The following is a 16,411-nucleotide window of genomic DNA, read 5'->3' as shown; positions in this document are numbered from 1 at the left end:
TTGTATTTTTGAGACAGGGTCTCACTATGTAGTTGAGACTGACCTGGAACTCACTATGTAGTCCAGGCTGGTCTCAAACTCACAGTGATCCTCCTCCCTCAGCCTCCCGAGTGCTGGGATTACAGGTGTGCGCCACCACGCCGGGCAAAGAAAATTTTTTGTTAATGTTAATTTTTAAAAGTACATACTTAAGCCATTTCTTTTCTATTGTAACAATATTTGATCACAGTTTAAATTACAGACAGTACAGAGGGCTTAAAAAGTAAAATTTCCCCTCTTGTGTTGTCTAATCTCAGTTCACAATGCATGTAAATCCTCCTCTATCCTTGTTACCCAGGTGAAACTGTTTTTAACAATTTGAAAGTGTTATTATGGAAAATCTTAACTACTACTTTTTCTTTCCCTTTTCTCAAAATTTTTATGGTGGAGCTGTGAGTTCCTTGGAGTTGTGAATATTCTTTTGAAGTACGGAGCCCAGCTAAATGAACTTCATTTGGCATACTGTCTGAAGTATGAGAAGTTTTCAGTATTTCGCTACTTTTTGAAGAAAGGTTGCCCATTGGCACCATGGAACCATATATCTGAATTTATAAATCATGCAGTTAAAGCACAAACAAAATATAAGGAATGGTTACCTCATCTTCTCCTTGCTGGATTTGACCCGTTGACTCTTCTATGCAGTTCCTGGTAAGAAATCCTACCATAAGAGGCCTTACCCTTTTTGAGTGAGTATATACTGTCTTGAATTCCCCCAGTTTCTTGAGATCTGTGTGTTGTGTGGAGAGAGAGAGAGAGAGAGAGAGAGAGAGAGTCAGAGTCGGAAAGAGATGATAGTCTTAAGCCTTCTGCTTAGTGAAAAGTGTTGAATAACATGTAATGGCAGACACAATAAAAAGGTAAGGTACTGGGATGCTGCCAAATAAAGATCTCTGTACACAAAGGAGAGCCGCCAGGTGCAAAGAAGAGTCCACAAATGCAAACTCTTGAGAACCCCTTCAACTCTCACTCATATGACCTGGCTCTGGACCCCACTTTCTTCTCAGTGCACTGTGTTATTGTCCTGAAGCTGCTAACTGGCTCTACATGACTTGCCCAGGACTTTCAACCTGTGTGATCTTTTCCGATTTCTAATTTATTTCTTTGACCAAAACTTAAAATTACTGGGCTGGGGATGTAGCTTAGCAGCACAGCACCTGCCTGGCAAGTGTGACGCCCTGAGCTCATTTCCCAGTAAAAACAGAACAAAGCAACACCTTAAAATTACTGCTTGACACTATTAGTAAGAACTATTTTAAGCTGTTTAGTGATATAAACTCACTATACAATGGTGTAGGAACTATTTCACCCTTATTTTACAGAGGGTGGATATTGAGGCCAGATATTCAACATATTTGCCCAAGCTCTCAGAGCAAGTTACTATATTGTTAGAGCTTAGATTTGAACTCAGGCTGTCTTGTAGTGTGGCTCATCTATGTTCTTAGCCACTGTGCTATGAGGTAGTTGTGTCACTTAATTTCAAGTACCTTTAATTCCCTGCCAAACTTGGGAGGATTTGTGCCAACTTTTATTGCTCTTGCCTGCTTCTAACTAAGGTAAACCTATACAGGAGAAAAGAATTAAACATTGCATGTTTTTCCTTTCCTCTCCAGCCAACGAAAGAAGCTGTTTATAAGGAGAGAAATTTATTTAGGTTTATCCTCTTAGAAAGCTTCTTAAAATATACTCTTCTTTCCCTGGTTCTCATGCAGCCTCTTACCCTTAGTGTGAATAGTTGAGAATTTTTGTGGTAATGAGCCACTCGATGTGCTGGAATAAAAAATAGTTGGGCTGGGGATTTAGCTCAGTGATTCCACTGCCTGCCTTATAAGTGCAAGGTCTTGAGTTTGCTCCCCAGTATCAAAAAAAAAAAAAAAAGTTCTAGTGGAATAAGAAATAGTTAAGAACCAGTAAATTGCAAATTATTTTAAAGTAATTTGTAAAACTTTTAGCTCTCTGAATTCAGAATGCCAATTTTGCTTATATTTTATTACTAAGGAAGAACTTAAGTCATTTTATATTTGTTAGAAAAAATACAGTGGAAAATTTTACTTTAGAAGGTGCTTAACATGGTCAAAGTTTTGTTCACTGATCTTTTATTGAATGAATAAAGCCAGTGTTTACACTGAATAAGATGAATGCTTTGCTTTCTTTGATCAAATTTACATTCAAAGTGCTATTGTAAGAAAAATTATCCCATAAAAATTTTAATATGTTGCTAAAGTGGATTTTGGTTGTTTCTTATTTATATTGGATGTAAGTCTGCTGTTTAATCTTTGTCATATAAATTATAAATGTCTTTTCTAGGTATTGCTTGTTTTAACCAGTCTTAAAAATGTATCTGGCTGAATAATTCCTGTCACAATATAATCTACAAAGTTGAAATATTTTTCAACTTTAAATGCAAGATGTAGTCCCCTACCTCCTCCTGGAATGTAATGAGATAATAATAGAGAGCAGATGTTATTTGTACATTGTGTTGATTAACCATTACTCATTTATGATTGTACAATTGCTCTGCACAATGTAATGGTCAGTGTAGTACAAAATAACAACACATTTTTGTAACATTAGTGTTGGTAAAATGAACTCACATCAAAGTTGTGGAAACAGATTTATTTCTCATGTGTGTTCAGATAAGTGCATAAGAAATGACTTTGTGGTGGGTCACAGTGAGAGTTGCAGCACATTAAGGCAGAAAAATAAAAAAAGAAATAGGGGGCTGGGGGTTTAGCTCAGTGGTTCCACTGCCTACCTTGCAAGCTCAAGGTCCTGAGTTCAATCCCCAGTGTCAAAAAAACCCCAAAAAACCAACCAACAACAAAACAAACAAACACAAACAAACAAACAAAAAAACCAAAAAAGAAATAGGAACCAGAACCAAGTAACCTTTGGTATGGTATTCTTAGAACATCAAGGAGATTGTTTGCCGCTGACTATATTTTGTCATTTCACTTATTATATTTCTCTCTTTTTTAAAAAATATGGAATGCTTCATGAATTTGCGTGTCCTTATGCAGGGGCCATGCTAATCTTTTCTGTATTGTTCCAATTTTAGTATATGTGCTGCCGAAGTGAACACTCACTTAGTATATTTCTTGATAAATTGTTATTTCAGTGAGAGCAGAGTAAGAAGTAAAATGTTTTCCCAGAGCTCCATTTTAAGTTCTTCCTTATATATTTGTGTATGAGAGAATTAAGAATTTGGGAAATAATTTTCATATACTCTGATCAGTCATTTTAGAGATACTTTGAATTACCCAAAATAAGTTCATGTTTGAGATGATATGTTGAGTATTATTTAGTTTTTTCTTTTCCTTGTTCAGTTGCTTAGAAATATGTCCAAAAAATTAACCTTGTCAAGAATTTTTCTAGTAATTACCAGAGACTTAATGTTATTTTGCTTCAAAAGATATGACGGTAGAGGATTTCTAATAGAGCTCAAATGGCTTGTTAGGATTTAAAATTCTTCTTAAACTTTGACTAAACCTTATCTATAGTGTATGAAACCTAAAAAATAATACTGAAGTTTTTCAATAAGTTCTAGCAATGTCAAATACCACATAATACTTTATAGTTTAAAAAGTATGTTTACTATATTATGTTATTTTATAAATAGCTCCTTGAAATAGGCAGACTATGTATTCTCATTTTAGAGAGCAGTAGCTAGGGCTTAAGAATCTAGGTAACTTGTTTGTAAGCTTTAAAAGGTATATTTAGATCAGGACTTTCTTTAAACCAGTGCTCTTACCATTAGGCTTCTAGCACTTACAAAATTTGGGTGGCTCTTTTGGGTGGGTTTGAGAGGGAGTCTGGTTATTATTTTGAAAGAACAGAGGAAGAACTGTTTGTGTGGTATCCCTTCAGTCCTTAAAACTTTTTCTGCTACATCCTTTAGGTCTTAATCTATAATGAGGAATGTTCCAGAGAACTGCTGTACGTCCCTGAGAGCTAGGCAGAAGCATGCCCTCCCTTTTGTACATTACATTAGCCGTAACTTGGTGTGCTTTGGCATTATACTTTCATAATTGTTAATTTTGTGTCTTTAAGGGTGACCAAGCTGCATTAAACTACCTCTAACTTGTCTTCAGTTACGTGAATATTTATTGTGCCCACTTTTTGTCTACCTTCCTTATCAAGATGTTATAAGAATAGGTATTTTGCTATTTGTTTCCAGAATGTGTCCTAGGTATATTTTGTGTCTGATGGCTTGTTAATATCTTACTGATACAGGATTGACTCAGTCAATGAAGACACCCTTATCTTCACTTTGGAGTTTACTAATTGGAAGAGACTTCCACCAACTGTCAAAAAGATGCTGTCTGCTCGTGCCTTAAACTCTTTGGTTCTACAGCAATGGCTTGGTAAGGAAGAACAATTTTTAAATATGCTTCACTACTTTTCCTTCTTTTGTTTCTCTAGCTGTATTGTAATTTTAAATGAAAAAATTTATTAGAGAACACACAGTAAATTGGACATAATTTGTGTTTTCTTATGTGGGGAAATGCTGGAACTTTGGTGAGAGGGCAATAATTTCCTTCAGTAAAAATCACATCTGATTTTAAAAGTTTAGTCTAAAGACCATATAAAGAAAAGCAGATGTGGCCGGGTGTGGTGGCGCATGCCTGTAATCCCAGCACTTGGGAGGCTGAGGCAGGAGGATTGCTGCGAGTTCGATACCAGCCTGGGCTACATAGTGAGTTCCAGGTCAGTCTCAACTACATAGTGAGACCCTCTCTCAAAAAACCAAAACAAAATAAAAACAAAGAAAAGCAGACTTTTACTGGTATTTTGATTCAATGACATACATGTATTTGAAAAATAAGTATTATGTTATGAAAAGTAGGTTCAAAAAATCTGCTTCTTAATACTTGATTTGTGATCAGAAAAATGCTAAACTTAATTTTGCTTTCTGGAATATATGTGAATTTTTGTTTTCTCCATACTATTTAATTATTTTTGAAAGGAATATTTGCTATCCTTTATTAATACCTGTGTCCTTGCTGGTTGAGTACCAGTGTGTTGGTATAACTATGGATGTGAGCTGGGTAAAAATTCTGTGAATTGATTGATAAAAAAAAGTGACTATTCTCAAACAAACTTTGAATTACATTTATTAAAAATTTTAGGTTAACAAAATTAAAGAATATGCAGTAGAAAATTTTACACAAGAAAAGTAATTTAAACTAAATACATGCAAAGTATTCCTGTTCATTATTCAGATTAATTTTACTTTGACTATATTTTGTTAACCAGATTATATGTCCTAAGTTATGAAAATTGTTACTTCACTATATTTTACATAAAATGCAACTCTTCATAAGAACATTTTGAGTAAATTTTTCACAAGTGAACTTATGCATATGTAGAAATGTATCTTCTGATTTCTTGGAGAATTGCATTTAAATAAATTTTGTCAATTCAAAACAGACTTCAGGAAAACATGCTGTTGAACTGAGGTGTATTCAAACTGTTAGATTTCTGTTGAAGAAAAAAGTAATTAGCTTGGCGTCTGAGCCTTTTAGTACAGAATTTCCTTAATGATAATGTTGGAAAACTCATGTGCATGTAATTCTTAATTTTGAGAATTACATCTGCTTTTACTAATTATATATTTGCAGCAGAAGAGAACAAATATCTATTCAGATCAGATAGAATATGGGATAGTGGATTTGGGAACAAAGAGTCCAACAGGGAGCATATGCCAAATGGGAAAATTATTGCAACATATCAATTAGTAAAGATGTGTGAGAGTTTACTCTGAAGACCTTAACATATGGCAGGTTTGTCCAGATGAAGGTAACAATTGTGCAAGAGTATATTACTCTCTGGTAGATTAAATCTATGAAGGGCTTCTTGTTTAATTAGGGAAGAGGTAGAGCTTGTGTAGGGTCATCATCATCATCATCATCTCTTAGGAGAATTTTATGTTGGCTGAAGATTTGTAAAAGCCGTTCTCAAAGGTATTAATGCAGCTAATGCTTCTCTGGTCTATTTCTTGAGCCAGGACCTCTTTTCATAGTTCCAGTTCCATATAGCCAACTGCATTTTGGACATCTCCACTTGGTATCTCACATTTTGATGGTGTTTTTTGTTTTTTGTTTTGTACCTGGGATAGAACTTGGGACCTTGTGCTTGCGAGGTAGGCAGTGGAACCACTGAGCTAAATCCCCACCCTGATGTCTCGCATTTTGAAATAACCAAAATTGAACATGTTATTTTTCCTACAAGTTCTCCTATTCTTTCTGTTTCCTAGTTCAGGAGATGAGATGACTTGGAAGTGTTATTTACCAAGAGGCTGAAATGAGCCGGGCAGCTGTTTGTTGTTTCATTCAAAGAAGTGGTGTTCAGTAGGGGCGATTTTGCCCTTGGAACGTTTGGCAGTTTTTGTAAACAGGCTTTGATAGTCACAACTGATAGGAGTGCTGCTGTAGTCTTGGAGGTAGAGGCCAGGGATTCTGCTGAATACATGCAATGCATAGGACAGCCTCCGTGACAAAGAATTATTCAGCTACAGTGTCAATAGTGCAGAGATCAAGTAAGCCTAATCCCCAGTGACTCTTGTGTTATCCAGATGATGACACTTTTACCCTGTTTTAGGAAGGTTTTAAAAATTTGTTACAAACTACTTAGAGCTTCTATTCTTTGTCCTACTTATATTGGTCTCTCAGGATATTTTCCAGCATTTCCTTTTCTGCAGGTGTTGGGAACCATTACAGTGCTGGAATTCTGGAAAGAAAATATCTGCCCAGTTGTCTGAATTTCAGATGCGATTGGGATTCTCTCCTCTCTATAGTTTAGGATTCTCTTGGTGCATCCTTTTTTCTCTTTAATTTTCAGGACACTCAGTTTCAGTGTGCTGGTTATCTGGATTTCCTCCTTTCCCTGGATTTTTTTTTTTTTTTGATACCAGGGATTGGTATCAGGACCTTGTGCTTGCGAGGCTGGTAGCAGAACCACTGAACTAAATCCCGGCTCCTCTCCCTGGATTTTGAGCTGTAGGAGTTCTAGAAAGCAGAAGCATGCCTGAGGTTTTAGTAGTAGTGGAAGTAAGCCCTAAAGGACAGCTCTTTATATGTGTGACAGTCTCATTCTTATCCCCTTTTCTTTAATAACCTATCATGGTATTAATTCCTGCTGTTTTGTCAGTATATATGTAAAAAAATTTTTTTAAAACCTCCAGCACGATTTGTAAGCCCCTAGATAATGCTCAGCACCACCCCCCAACAAGTACACCAGCAGTGTCTTTCCCGTGGGGAAGGATTTCCTTCATCTTTTTAAGCCTTTCCGCTTTCTGGAGATGCCACGATCTTGGTCAAAATTCTTTGGTGTCCTTTTTATGCTCTGACAAAGTAGCAACTTGCTGTGGTAGTTTATAAACAAAAATGACAACCTATCACCTGCTGTTCATCTTTTAACTACTGAGTCAGATTTGTCTCCAGTTTCTTGCTTCAGAAAGGAATTGTGTAGCATGTAAAATTTACTTGAGAGTTTGTAGTTTTAGTAATGATCTTTTAATCATGTGGCATATATATACCTTTTAAAAACATCAGCTCAACCCCATAGCAGTAGATTTCTTAGTCAAAAAATTTCAACTGGGTATGCCTATAGACCCAGCTACTCAGTAGGCTGAACCAGGAGCCAGCAGGATTGCCTCAGCCTGGGTGTTCTAGACTAGCCTGGACGAAATCATTTGTTTTAAATGAACAAAACAAAATGTTTTAAAAAATAATATTTATTACCCCCTGGTTGCTTCATTAAGATCAAGTCAAGGTAATTAAATTCTTATGGATAAAAGTATTTGGTTTTAGTGCGTCTTCAACTTTTAAACAATCAAATACATATATAGAACTTTAAATGGATCTGAGTCTTATATGGGGTAATGTCCTCCACCCAGCCTTTTTATTCATGAGACCTTCTGGTTGGTTCTAAACAGGATTTAAAACTATTTATACACATGTACATGTAGTGTCACAAGACATTAAAACAGATGTTAAAAGCAGAAGGAAAAGAAAAATGAAAAAATGAAGGTGAGGATAGATTTAAAATGGAGTAAGGGATGTAAAAGATGGCCTTGTATGCCCTTTGAGGAGTTCTACTTTAAATATTGTGTTGGTCACTTAATTTTTAATAGTGTTAAGTAGCCTTGAGTTAAAAATTTTACTAAGAAGCACCAGCGTGCTGCTGTTTTGCATTGCACATTGATTTGAGAACATACTCTTAAGAGACAGTTGATCTTTTTTAAAGGAACATGTTTTTTATTAGTACATATTTGTTATACATATTGATCACATTCATCATAGGCAATTTGTACTTGCACATAGTATAGCTTTTTTCTTTTCTTTTTGCAACAGAATCTTGCTATGTAGTGAAGGCTTTCCTTGAATTCACTATGGAGCCAAGGGTGGCCTTGAATACACGGCAGTCCTCCTGCCTCAGCCTCCCCAGTGCTGAGATTATATGCATGTGCTACCATGACTGGCTTCATAGTGTATCTTGACCCCTCATTCCTATCCTCTCCCTTCAACCCTTCTTCCCCTCCCCATTTTTAAAAGCTTTGTTTACAGTTTTCCCTTCTACCCTCCATTCCCTTTCTCATTTGAACATGTTCTTCCTGCTTCACAATATCTACCCTCTGTTATGCTCCTTGGTTACCCTTTGGGTTTCTCATACAGGAGAAACAATGATACTTAAACTTGTATGTCCAATTTATTTCACTTAAGATTATGGTCTTGAGGTGATCCATTTTCCTACAAGTGACTCAAACTCATCCTTTTTTATGGCAGAGTAGTACTCCGTCATATACAATTACCACATTTTCTTTTCATTTATCTGTTGATGGGCATATGGGCTGTTGCTAAGATTTAGCTATTATAAATTGTGCTGCTATAAACATGGGTGTACATATATCACTGTGGTATGATACTTTTAACTCTTTTGGGAAGATACCTAGGAGGGGAATACCTGAATCAAATAGAACCTCTAATTTAGGTTTTTGAGGAGTCTCCACTCTGATTTCCATAGTGGTTGCACCAGTCTATACTCTCACCAATAGTGGACAAGGGTTCCTTTTTCATTATGTTATCAGCATTTGTTACTGGTTAATTTCTTGATAGCAGCCATTTTTTTTGTTGTTGTTAAGAGTAGGAAAAATTTGAGGGAAAGAAAGCTTCTGTCTAAGAGAGACAGAAGGGGGACTTCAAGTTGTTTGACCTGGCATGGTGGATTACACCTGTTGTCCCAGCTAATTAGGAGTCAGATGGGAGGATCGCTTGAGCCCTTGAGTTCAAGGCCCCCTGGGACAACCTAGAAAGACCTCGTCTCAAAAAATCAAGTTGTAGACGTCTATTAAAAATGAAAATGAAATTTTTAAAATTCGCATTGGCTAGATAAGAGAAACAAATTTAAGACTTAAAAGTGTACTGAGAGGGCCGGGGATTTAGCTCAGTGCTGCTGCTGCCTGCCTTGTAAGTACAAGGTCCCAAGTTCTATCCCTGGTACAAAAAAACAAAAACAAAAACAAAAAAACACTGTACTGAGAAAAACCGGGCTTTAAAAACCCCAAATACTTCACATTTTGTCATTACCAAAATTAGAGGTCTTTAGGTAAAATAATGATAACTGTGCACTGCATAGATAATATAGTGTTAATTATCTGGTCAATAAGCAGAAAGTGAGCACTTAAGGTCTTCAGCCTCAGTCTTCTCATTTCTTGTTGCTGGAATTTTTTTAACCCGTTTTCTCCTTCAATGACCAGATGATAATAGAGGTGGTAAGCTGACATCTGTTTCACCTGCCCTGAACAGTTGGCAGATCAACTGTGTTTTTCTTTGCCATTTCAGGGTTTAGGATTTAGTGTTTGTGTTGCGTAAAAGAGTTGCAGCGATACTCACAGTGAGATAGTCACTTGGTTTTCATCTCCTTAATTTTTCGTATTCTCTTTTGCTGTCTTCTCTAGGCTGTTTGTTGTAGTGCTGTCCTTTCTCATACATATTCTGTCTCACTGATCTACCTTGTTCTTCTGCACTCCGGTTTTCAGAACCCCCATCACTTCTTCTGCACAGGAGGGTTGGAATATTGTGATCTATGCTTGTCATGACTCTGCAGGTAGGAAGTGCTGCCTGTGGCAGGGCTGGCATTGGTGGGCCCGACATTTGAGAGGCTCTCGGATCCCTCAGTGTACGCCTGAGTTGCTGTTTTAGGACCTTAAACATTAAAATGACTGGAAGTGGAAGCACTGGCCCATTCATGAGAGTAAAGTCACTTTACCCAGATTTTTTTTTTTTTGGTTCTCAAGGTGATGAAAAGAAGCTATAGAGAGCTGCACTTCAAGAGGCTGCTTCTGTGACATTGCAGAAAGGGAAGGGGAACAGAATCTTTAAAAGGGTCTTTTTAAAGGTAGCCCAAGACCTGGGGCTGAGTCCCTCTTGCCTTTTCTACCTCCCATAGCCCTTTTGTGGGGAGTTTCCATCTGATGGTTTCTTATCAGGACCAGGCCAGGGATCGTCAATGAAGTCTCCACTGAGCAGGTTGTTTCTGCCCCAGAGTATGGAGTGGTGATGGCAGACTTGTAGGATCCACTATGTTGCGACTAGATGATATGAAATGTCAGCTAGTGCCTTTTCAGCAAGTTAAATGTGTAATCTGCATTGAGGAGCAGAATTCTTTGTAACATGGTTCATATTTTTTGAATAAAGATCTATAGTTGGTGCCAAACAAACTCAGTTTGAGGGGACAGATCAGTAGATGCAGATACCAAAAGAGGCAGTAGCCTTAATTCTCATCTGTTTGTAAGGGGGTCTTTCTGTACCATCTGTGTTCTTACGGAATTGCTTCTTAGTGGTCACAAAATTGTAACAGGGAATGTTAGGAGATTAGAATATGTTAAAGGCCAAAACATAAAATTAAAGTATGAAAATACTGTCTTCTATGGCCTTCATTTTTTGGGGGAGCCAGGATGGGGAAATTAGCTGCTTACTTTAAAAGTGATCTGTCGGCTATTTTAGTTGTAAATGAGGAGGTCTTTCTGTTCGTTCCCAAAGCCATTCTTACTCTGTCCTTTCTGCTTCTGCCTTGTTTTTGCCAATATCATTTCTGGCATACTCAACTTTAATACTCTCCTGTGTGTCCAGCATCAAGATCACTGTCAAATACAACATGTGTTTTACCTGGGCATGGTGGAGCGCAACTGTAATCCCAGCTACTTGAGGGCTGAGGCAAGATCACAAGTTTGAGGCCAGCCTAGGAGGCTCAGTGAGACTCTGTCTCAAAATAAAATAAAAAGGGATGGGAATGTGGCTTAGCATTATAGTGCTTGCCTAGCATGCTTGAGGCCCTGGGTTCAATTTCCAGAACCCCTCAACCCCCACCCCACAAAATCCCATGAGTTTCAATACACTGTATGCCTTGAAACTGTTATACCTTCCTAATTTCTCTCAGACTAAAAGCAAAGACTAGCAAAGAATGTAAAGGTTTGCCCCTGCAAGCCTTTCTCATCCCACCGTGACTACTATGTATTAATACTTGCTTTCCCCAATAGTATACTTCATAGATTTGCTTGTGTTTTCTCCATTACTTTAATGCCCTCTGACTGCCCCTTTTAATCTGTTGACTCATTTCTAGCAATTCAGCTCTTAGTCATCTCCTCCACCTGCATATATATCCTGACACTCTTCTATTTCTTTCCTCCTTGGCATATTTACAATGGTAAGAGCCTCACGAGATTTCCTAGCACCTAACACCCTCATACTAAATTGCATTTTCTTCCTCCTCCATATCCTCCTCCTCTTTCTCCTTTTTGGCTTGTATTTGCTGCTTTTTCCTAGCATACCTCTTAAAAAAGAAGCATTTTTTTTTTTTATAGTGTCTGCATCTGATCATAAAATAGCCTCTCAGCCTGAGTTCATGAGGTGTTTTCTGAAAACTAACAGGAAGACAGGAAGACTGCCCACAACATACTAGTTCAATCCAAAGGCTTTTGAAGATTGCGTGGTGGAAATTCAGCTTCTGCCTAATTGCTTTCATTGACAACCCCCACCCCTGAAAGCAGTACTGGGATTGAGCCTGGGCCTCACATGCTAGACAAGTTCACTATCATTGGACTACATCCATATCCTTTTTTGGAAGTTTTATTTTGAGACAAGGTCTTGCTAAATTGCCCATGCTGACCTTGAACTTGCAGAGCTCCTACCTCTGCCTCCTAAGTAGCTGGGATTATAGGCATACATGGTGGCAATATATTTTTAAAGGAATAATCTTTCTTGTAATTGGTGAAAAGCATAAGAATTATTTTGGAAGACTTCTAAACTGTTCATCTCACTTAAATGCTAATAATCTCTTTAATTCATGAGTTAGATATTTATCAGGGGTATTAAAATAATAATGATAAACTTGATGTGATTAGGGAGAGTGGCCTAAATTGAAGATAGAAAAGTTTCTTGGAAAGAAATTTTAGGTCTTGGTGTCCTGTTCATTTGCAAACTAGCCATTCTTTCTATAATTGTAATTCCAACTGTAGAGCACAGGCAGAAATATTAGGCTGTCACAGAAGTATTTTCATAGTTAAGCTCTTACAAATGTAGTTGTTTATATTTATTACTTCCGTAATGAATGGATTCCTTAATTACCTGTTAGTTGTATGTCAGACACCAATTTAAAAATCTGTGAATGAGGAAATAAATGAATATCGTTCTTTAGTGCTTTGGTCAAAAGGAAAGGATACAGGGTCATGGCAGAATTTTCTTTTTTAAGGTGGGGAAATGCTTGAATATTTACATTTTATAAATTAAAGAGATGTAGGTTTATTAAAATTTTATGGTAAGGATTCAGTGGTGGAGAGTATAATTTTGTAATGAGATTTCATATAGGCTGCTGAAGATGGAATTAGTTTTCTATAGTCCTGTTTCTTTGCAATGGTGAAGAGATTTGAACATAGGATAGTCAGAGATAAACTTATAGTTTAGAAATTGAATAATCAGAAAAGAAAGCCTAGAAAACCTTCTGTGTTGACTCTGGAGGTAAAGTTTTGTTAAGAGGAGATGAAAGTGAGAGCTGGATGGGAGACGTGATGATTTGGGATAGTTGCAGTGGGAACTAACTGGGAACCAAGTGAAGGATTTGCTGAGCAAGCCCGGCCTGTGGAGGCCAGCAGTGATACCGGCTTACGCATTGTATAATCATTGTTTCCCCGTGTCACAAGTTGCACTAGGGAAATGTTTAGATTGGTCTTGGGAATTGTCAGAGCAAATAATTAAAGTGATGGGCCTTTTGGAATCCAGTCTGGATGGGAAAAGAAATGAGGAAGGAAGGGACCTGATAGACTAGATGGGAAAGAAATCTGGGCACCTGAAGTCTCAGTGAGGTTGGAGATAAGACGGGTTGGAGGGTAGATCACATGCTGGACGCATGGGAAGTGGTGTATGCTGGCTTTAAAGACAGAGTAGCATGGGTCTGAAGTGCCATTGAAGAATTGAGAATGCCATCATTGCCTCGAGGTCTGTGAGAGGTGTCACCAAGCACAGAAGATGAAAACATTCTCTGTTAAAAGTTAGTCGAGGGAGAATTTCCTTGGGAGATTCAGGCTTCTAGGGGGACAAGAAGGACCGGGATAGTGTTCTGTACAGTGTTCAAGGCAGAATGGGGATTCCAGAGGACTTGATAGAAAGGTTTTGGAGAGAGTTAAATTGTGATTTATAAAATTGAGCTTATTTTTCTCCTGTTGCCCCAGGTTGCTGTGTTATAGATCCTTAGACCACTGAGGGAAATGAATAGATTTTTACTTTTGAGAAGATTTTACTTTCTGAAGCCTTGATTCATTCTCTCATTTAATAAACGCATTTTGTCTTGTTTCTTAATAGTGAGCTTACAGTTGTGTCTTCCCCCACCATTAGCACATATGGCCCCATGCTTGTACTTACATATTCATATGGGTTAGGTCAGTGCATCCTAAAGTATGATGCATGGGGTTGAACATGTAACCACATTTTAGTTATTGTAGTTCATGTGTGATAGTGGTCCTGCATTACCCGGCTTTAACTTAGCCAGTTCCCACAAATTGGTTACGTGGCTTTAAAAGATTTCTGCAAAGAAATGATGTTTTGTGTAGATAATACTAAAAATGCATTCACACGTGAACCAACAAAATAGTTGTAGAACTGTACCCTGCTATTCTTTACCAGCCATACTAAATGATAAAAATGCTGGACAGTTAGTTTACCTGGGAAGCAGGAAGATGGTGATGGAGAAGTGGGAGGATATAGATCATAAGGTACAAAGTTGCAGTTTTGTAGGATGCATAAGTCTAGCATTCCGCAGTGTAACATGAGGACTGCAATCAATAATGTTGTATTTCATACTGGTGATTTGCAGGGAGAATAGATTTTACGTACTCTTATCTCTCTCTCTCTCTCTCTCTCACACGCACACACACACACACACACACACACACAAAAGGTAACTGTGAGATAGTGAATACATTAATTTCGCTGTGTGTATCTACAAGAAAATAAGTATATCAGAATACATTCTGCACCTTAAATATGTACAGTGAAAATAATAAAATAAAAAGCTAAAAAAATGTGACTTACCACATAGAGCTTATAAGAAATCAGAATTGTCAAAAGAAGTATTTAAAATACAGTCTCACTTCTACTAATGTTAACAATAAGCCTTGCCTTTAATACATCATCAGCAAGACATTCTAAGCATCCAGAATATGAAGACAAACCCTGCATTTATTTTGGTCAGAGTTTAAGTCATTAGATGCTCAGTGCATTATAAAATTTACTAAACACTCTGAACACTCTTGAATTTTCCAATTCAGTAGCAAAAGACAAAAACACTTATCATTGGGGAACTACACGTTTTTGCTGCAGTAAAACTGGCTGAAATAACATGGGGGCAAAATAAAATGCCATTCTTTGTTAGCAGATGCTATCGACAGGAACACAGACAACACTGCCAAACAGTTAAAGAAAAAGCAGGAAAAATCTTGCAGGTATAACTTTTGGTGTATTAAGTTGGAAGATGATTTATAATATTTATAACATATCTTAGGATATTTGTCAAGGATCTGTTTTTTAAATTTTTAGTACTGGGGATAAAACTCAGAATCTTGCGCTTGTGAGGCAGACGCGGTGTCACTGAGCTAAATCCCCAGCCCGACAATTAAATTTTGAGAGACCCTAAGGGAAAGAAATACCAGAGAAGAAACATTTACAACAGTAATTACTTTGGTAGCAGACGGAGTGTTTTTGGAAGAGCTGTGTAAGAATGACCAATGCTAGAGTGGCTGGCAATCGAATGTGACATCATGCAGATAATATCACATATGAAATGAAGTTAATATAAAAGTGTTGAATCTAGAATTGTACAAAATAATATCATGGATAATTAAAAAAAGACCTTTAAAATGTATTAGAGTTTCCACAGAACTGTACGATGAGATGAGAGTGACCATTGTGATTTTTTATACATACAGAAATTATTATCTTGGAACATAATATATAAAAGAGTACTTGAATGTAAAGATGAACTATGTGCTTTTCTTTTACGAAAATGTGCTGTTCCAGTTATCCTGCCCTTCTTTTTCTTGGTGATAAATAGCTATGAGCACTAGGCAACTGGTGTATATTTTGTGAAAATTAAAGGATGACATTTCAACTGAGTGAGAAAGTAACTGCTTTCTGAAAGACATTTTGGCTGTGGGGAGATGATTTTGAAAATAGGCACTGAGAAATATTTCTCTTGTTATATGAATTGTTTTTGCCAAAAACAGTGTATATCACCTGGAAAAATTCGTATTGACACACTTTGAAATAGTTTCCCTAGATTTTGAATTCATTTAATAAAAATGTAAAAATGTAAAACTTTCTAATACAGAAAAATAGAGATCTGCCAGATGAATTTTGATAAAATACTTCTTCATAATTGGTAGATGAGAGTAGTAGAATGTGCTTTTGTAAGATATTTTTTCAGCTGCATCAGCCTTTATAAGACAAGTATCAAAATAAACTGGACCTTAAACCAGACTTTGGAATTGTTGCATCAGTAAGAATTAGGTTAATAGAGATTAGTCATTCACCTTGCTTATATTAAAATATTAATATTCAAAAATATTAAAGGGGCTTTCTTTATGCATGCATGCATGTGATACTGAGGATTGAACTTGCAGCTTTATTCCTGCTAGGCAAGAACTCTACCATTAAGCTACATCCCAGGCTTTTATATTTTATTTGAGATTGGCTCTTGCTAAGTTGCCTAGGAGCATCTGCTTGCTTTAATTTCCCAAGTAGCAGGCATTACAGGAGTGTGCTGCCATGCTTGGGAGCTTCTATACTTTTAATTTTAAAAATGAATTTATTTTAAACATTTTGTT

General features: G+C 36.9%; 1 protein-coding gene and 1 non-coding gene across 8 annotated transcripts in view; one reads left to right on the top strand and one right to left on the bottom strand.

Moving 5' to 3' along the window:
- Asb3 (ankyrin repeat and SOCS box containing 3) overlaps positions 1-16,411 on the top strand; it is a 107,155-nt gene that overhangs the window by 72,337 nt on the left and 18,407 nt on the right. For 6 of the 7 annotated variants that reach the window (XM_010615827.2, XM_033763983.1, XM_010615828.1 and 3 more), the window contains exons 8-9: positions 430-687; positions 4,270-4,400. In XM_010615827.2, coding sequence (XP_010614129.1) covers positions 430-687; positions 4,270-4,400 — 389 coding nt within the window. Of the gene's footprint in view, positions 1-429; positions 688-4,269; positions 4,401-11,899; positions 12,068-16,411 lie in introns of those variants that run through there. The other variant, XM_010615829.3, reaches the window with a different exon arrangement.
- Positions 3,015-3,118, bottom strand: LOC117286743. The gene has a single exon (XR_004517862.1). It is a non-coding gene; the product is annotated as a U6 spliceosomal RNA (small nuclear RNA).

This window comes from Fukomys damarensis, unplaced genomic scaffold, assembly GCF_012274545.1.
Source record: "Fukomys damarensis isolate Sample0158 unplaced genomic scaffold, DMR_v1.0_HiC HiC_scaffold_2, whole genome shotgun sequence".
Taxonomy (NCBI): domain Eukaryota; kingdom Metazoa; phylum Chordata; class Mammalia; order Rodentia; family Bathyergidae; genus Fukomys; species Fukomys damarensis.
Note: the sequence above shows the minus strand (reverse complement) of the source record. Positions and strands in the feature narration are given on the sequence as shown.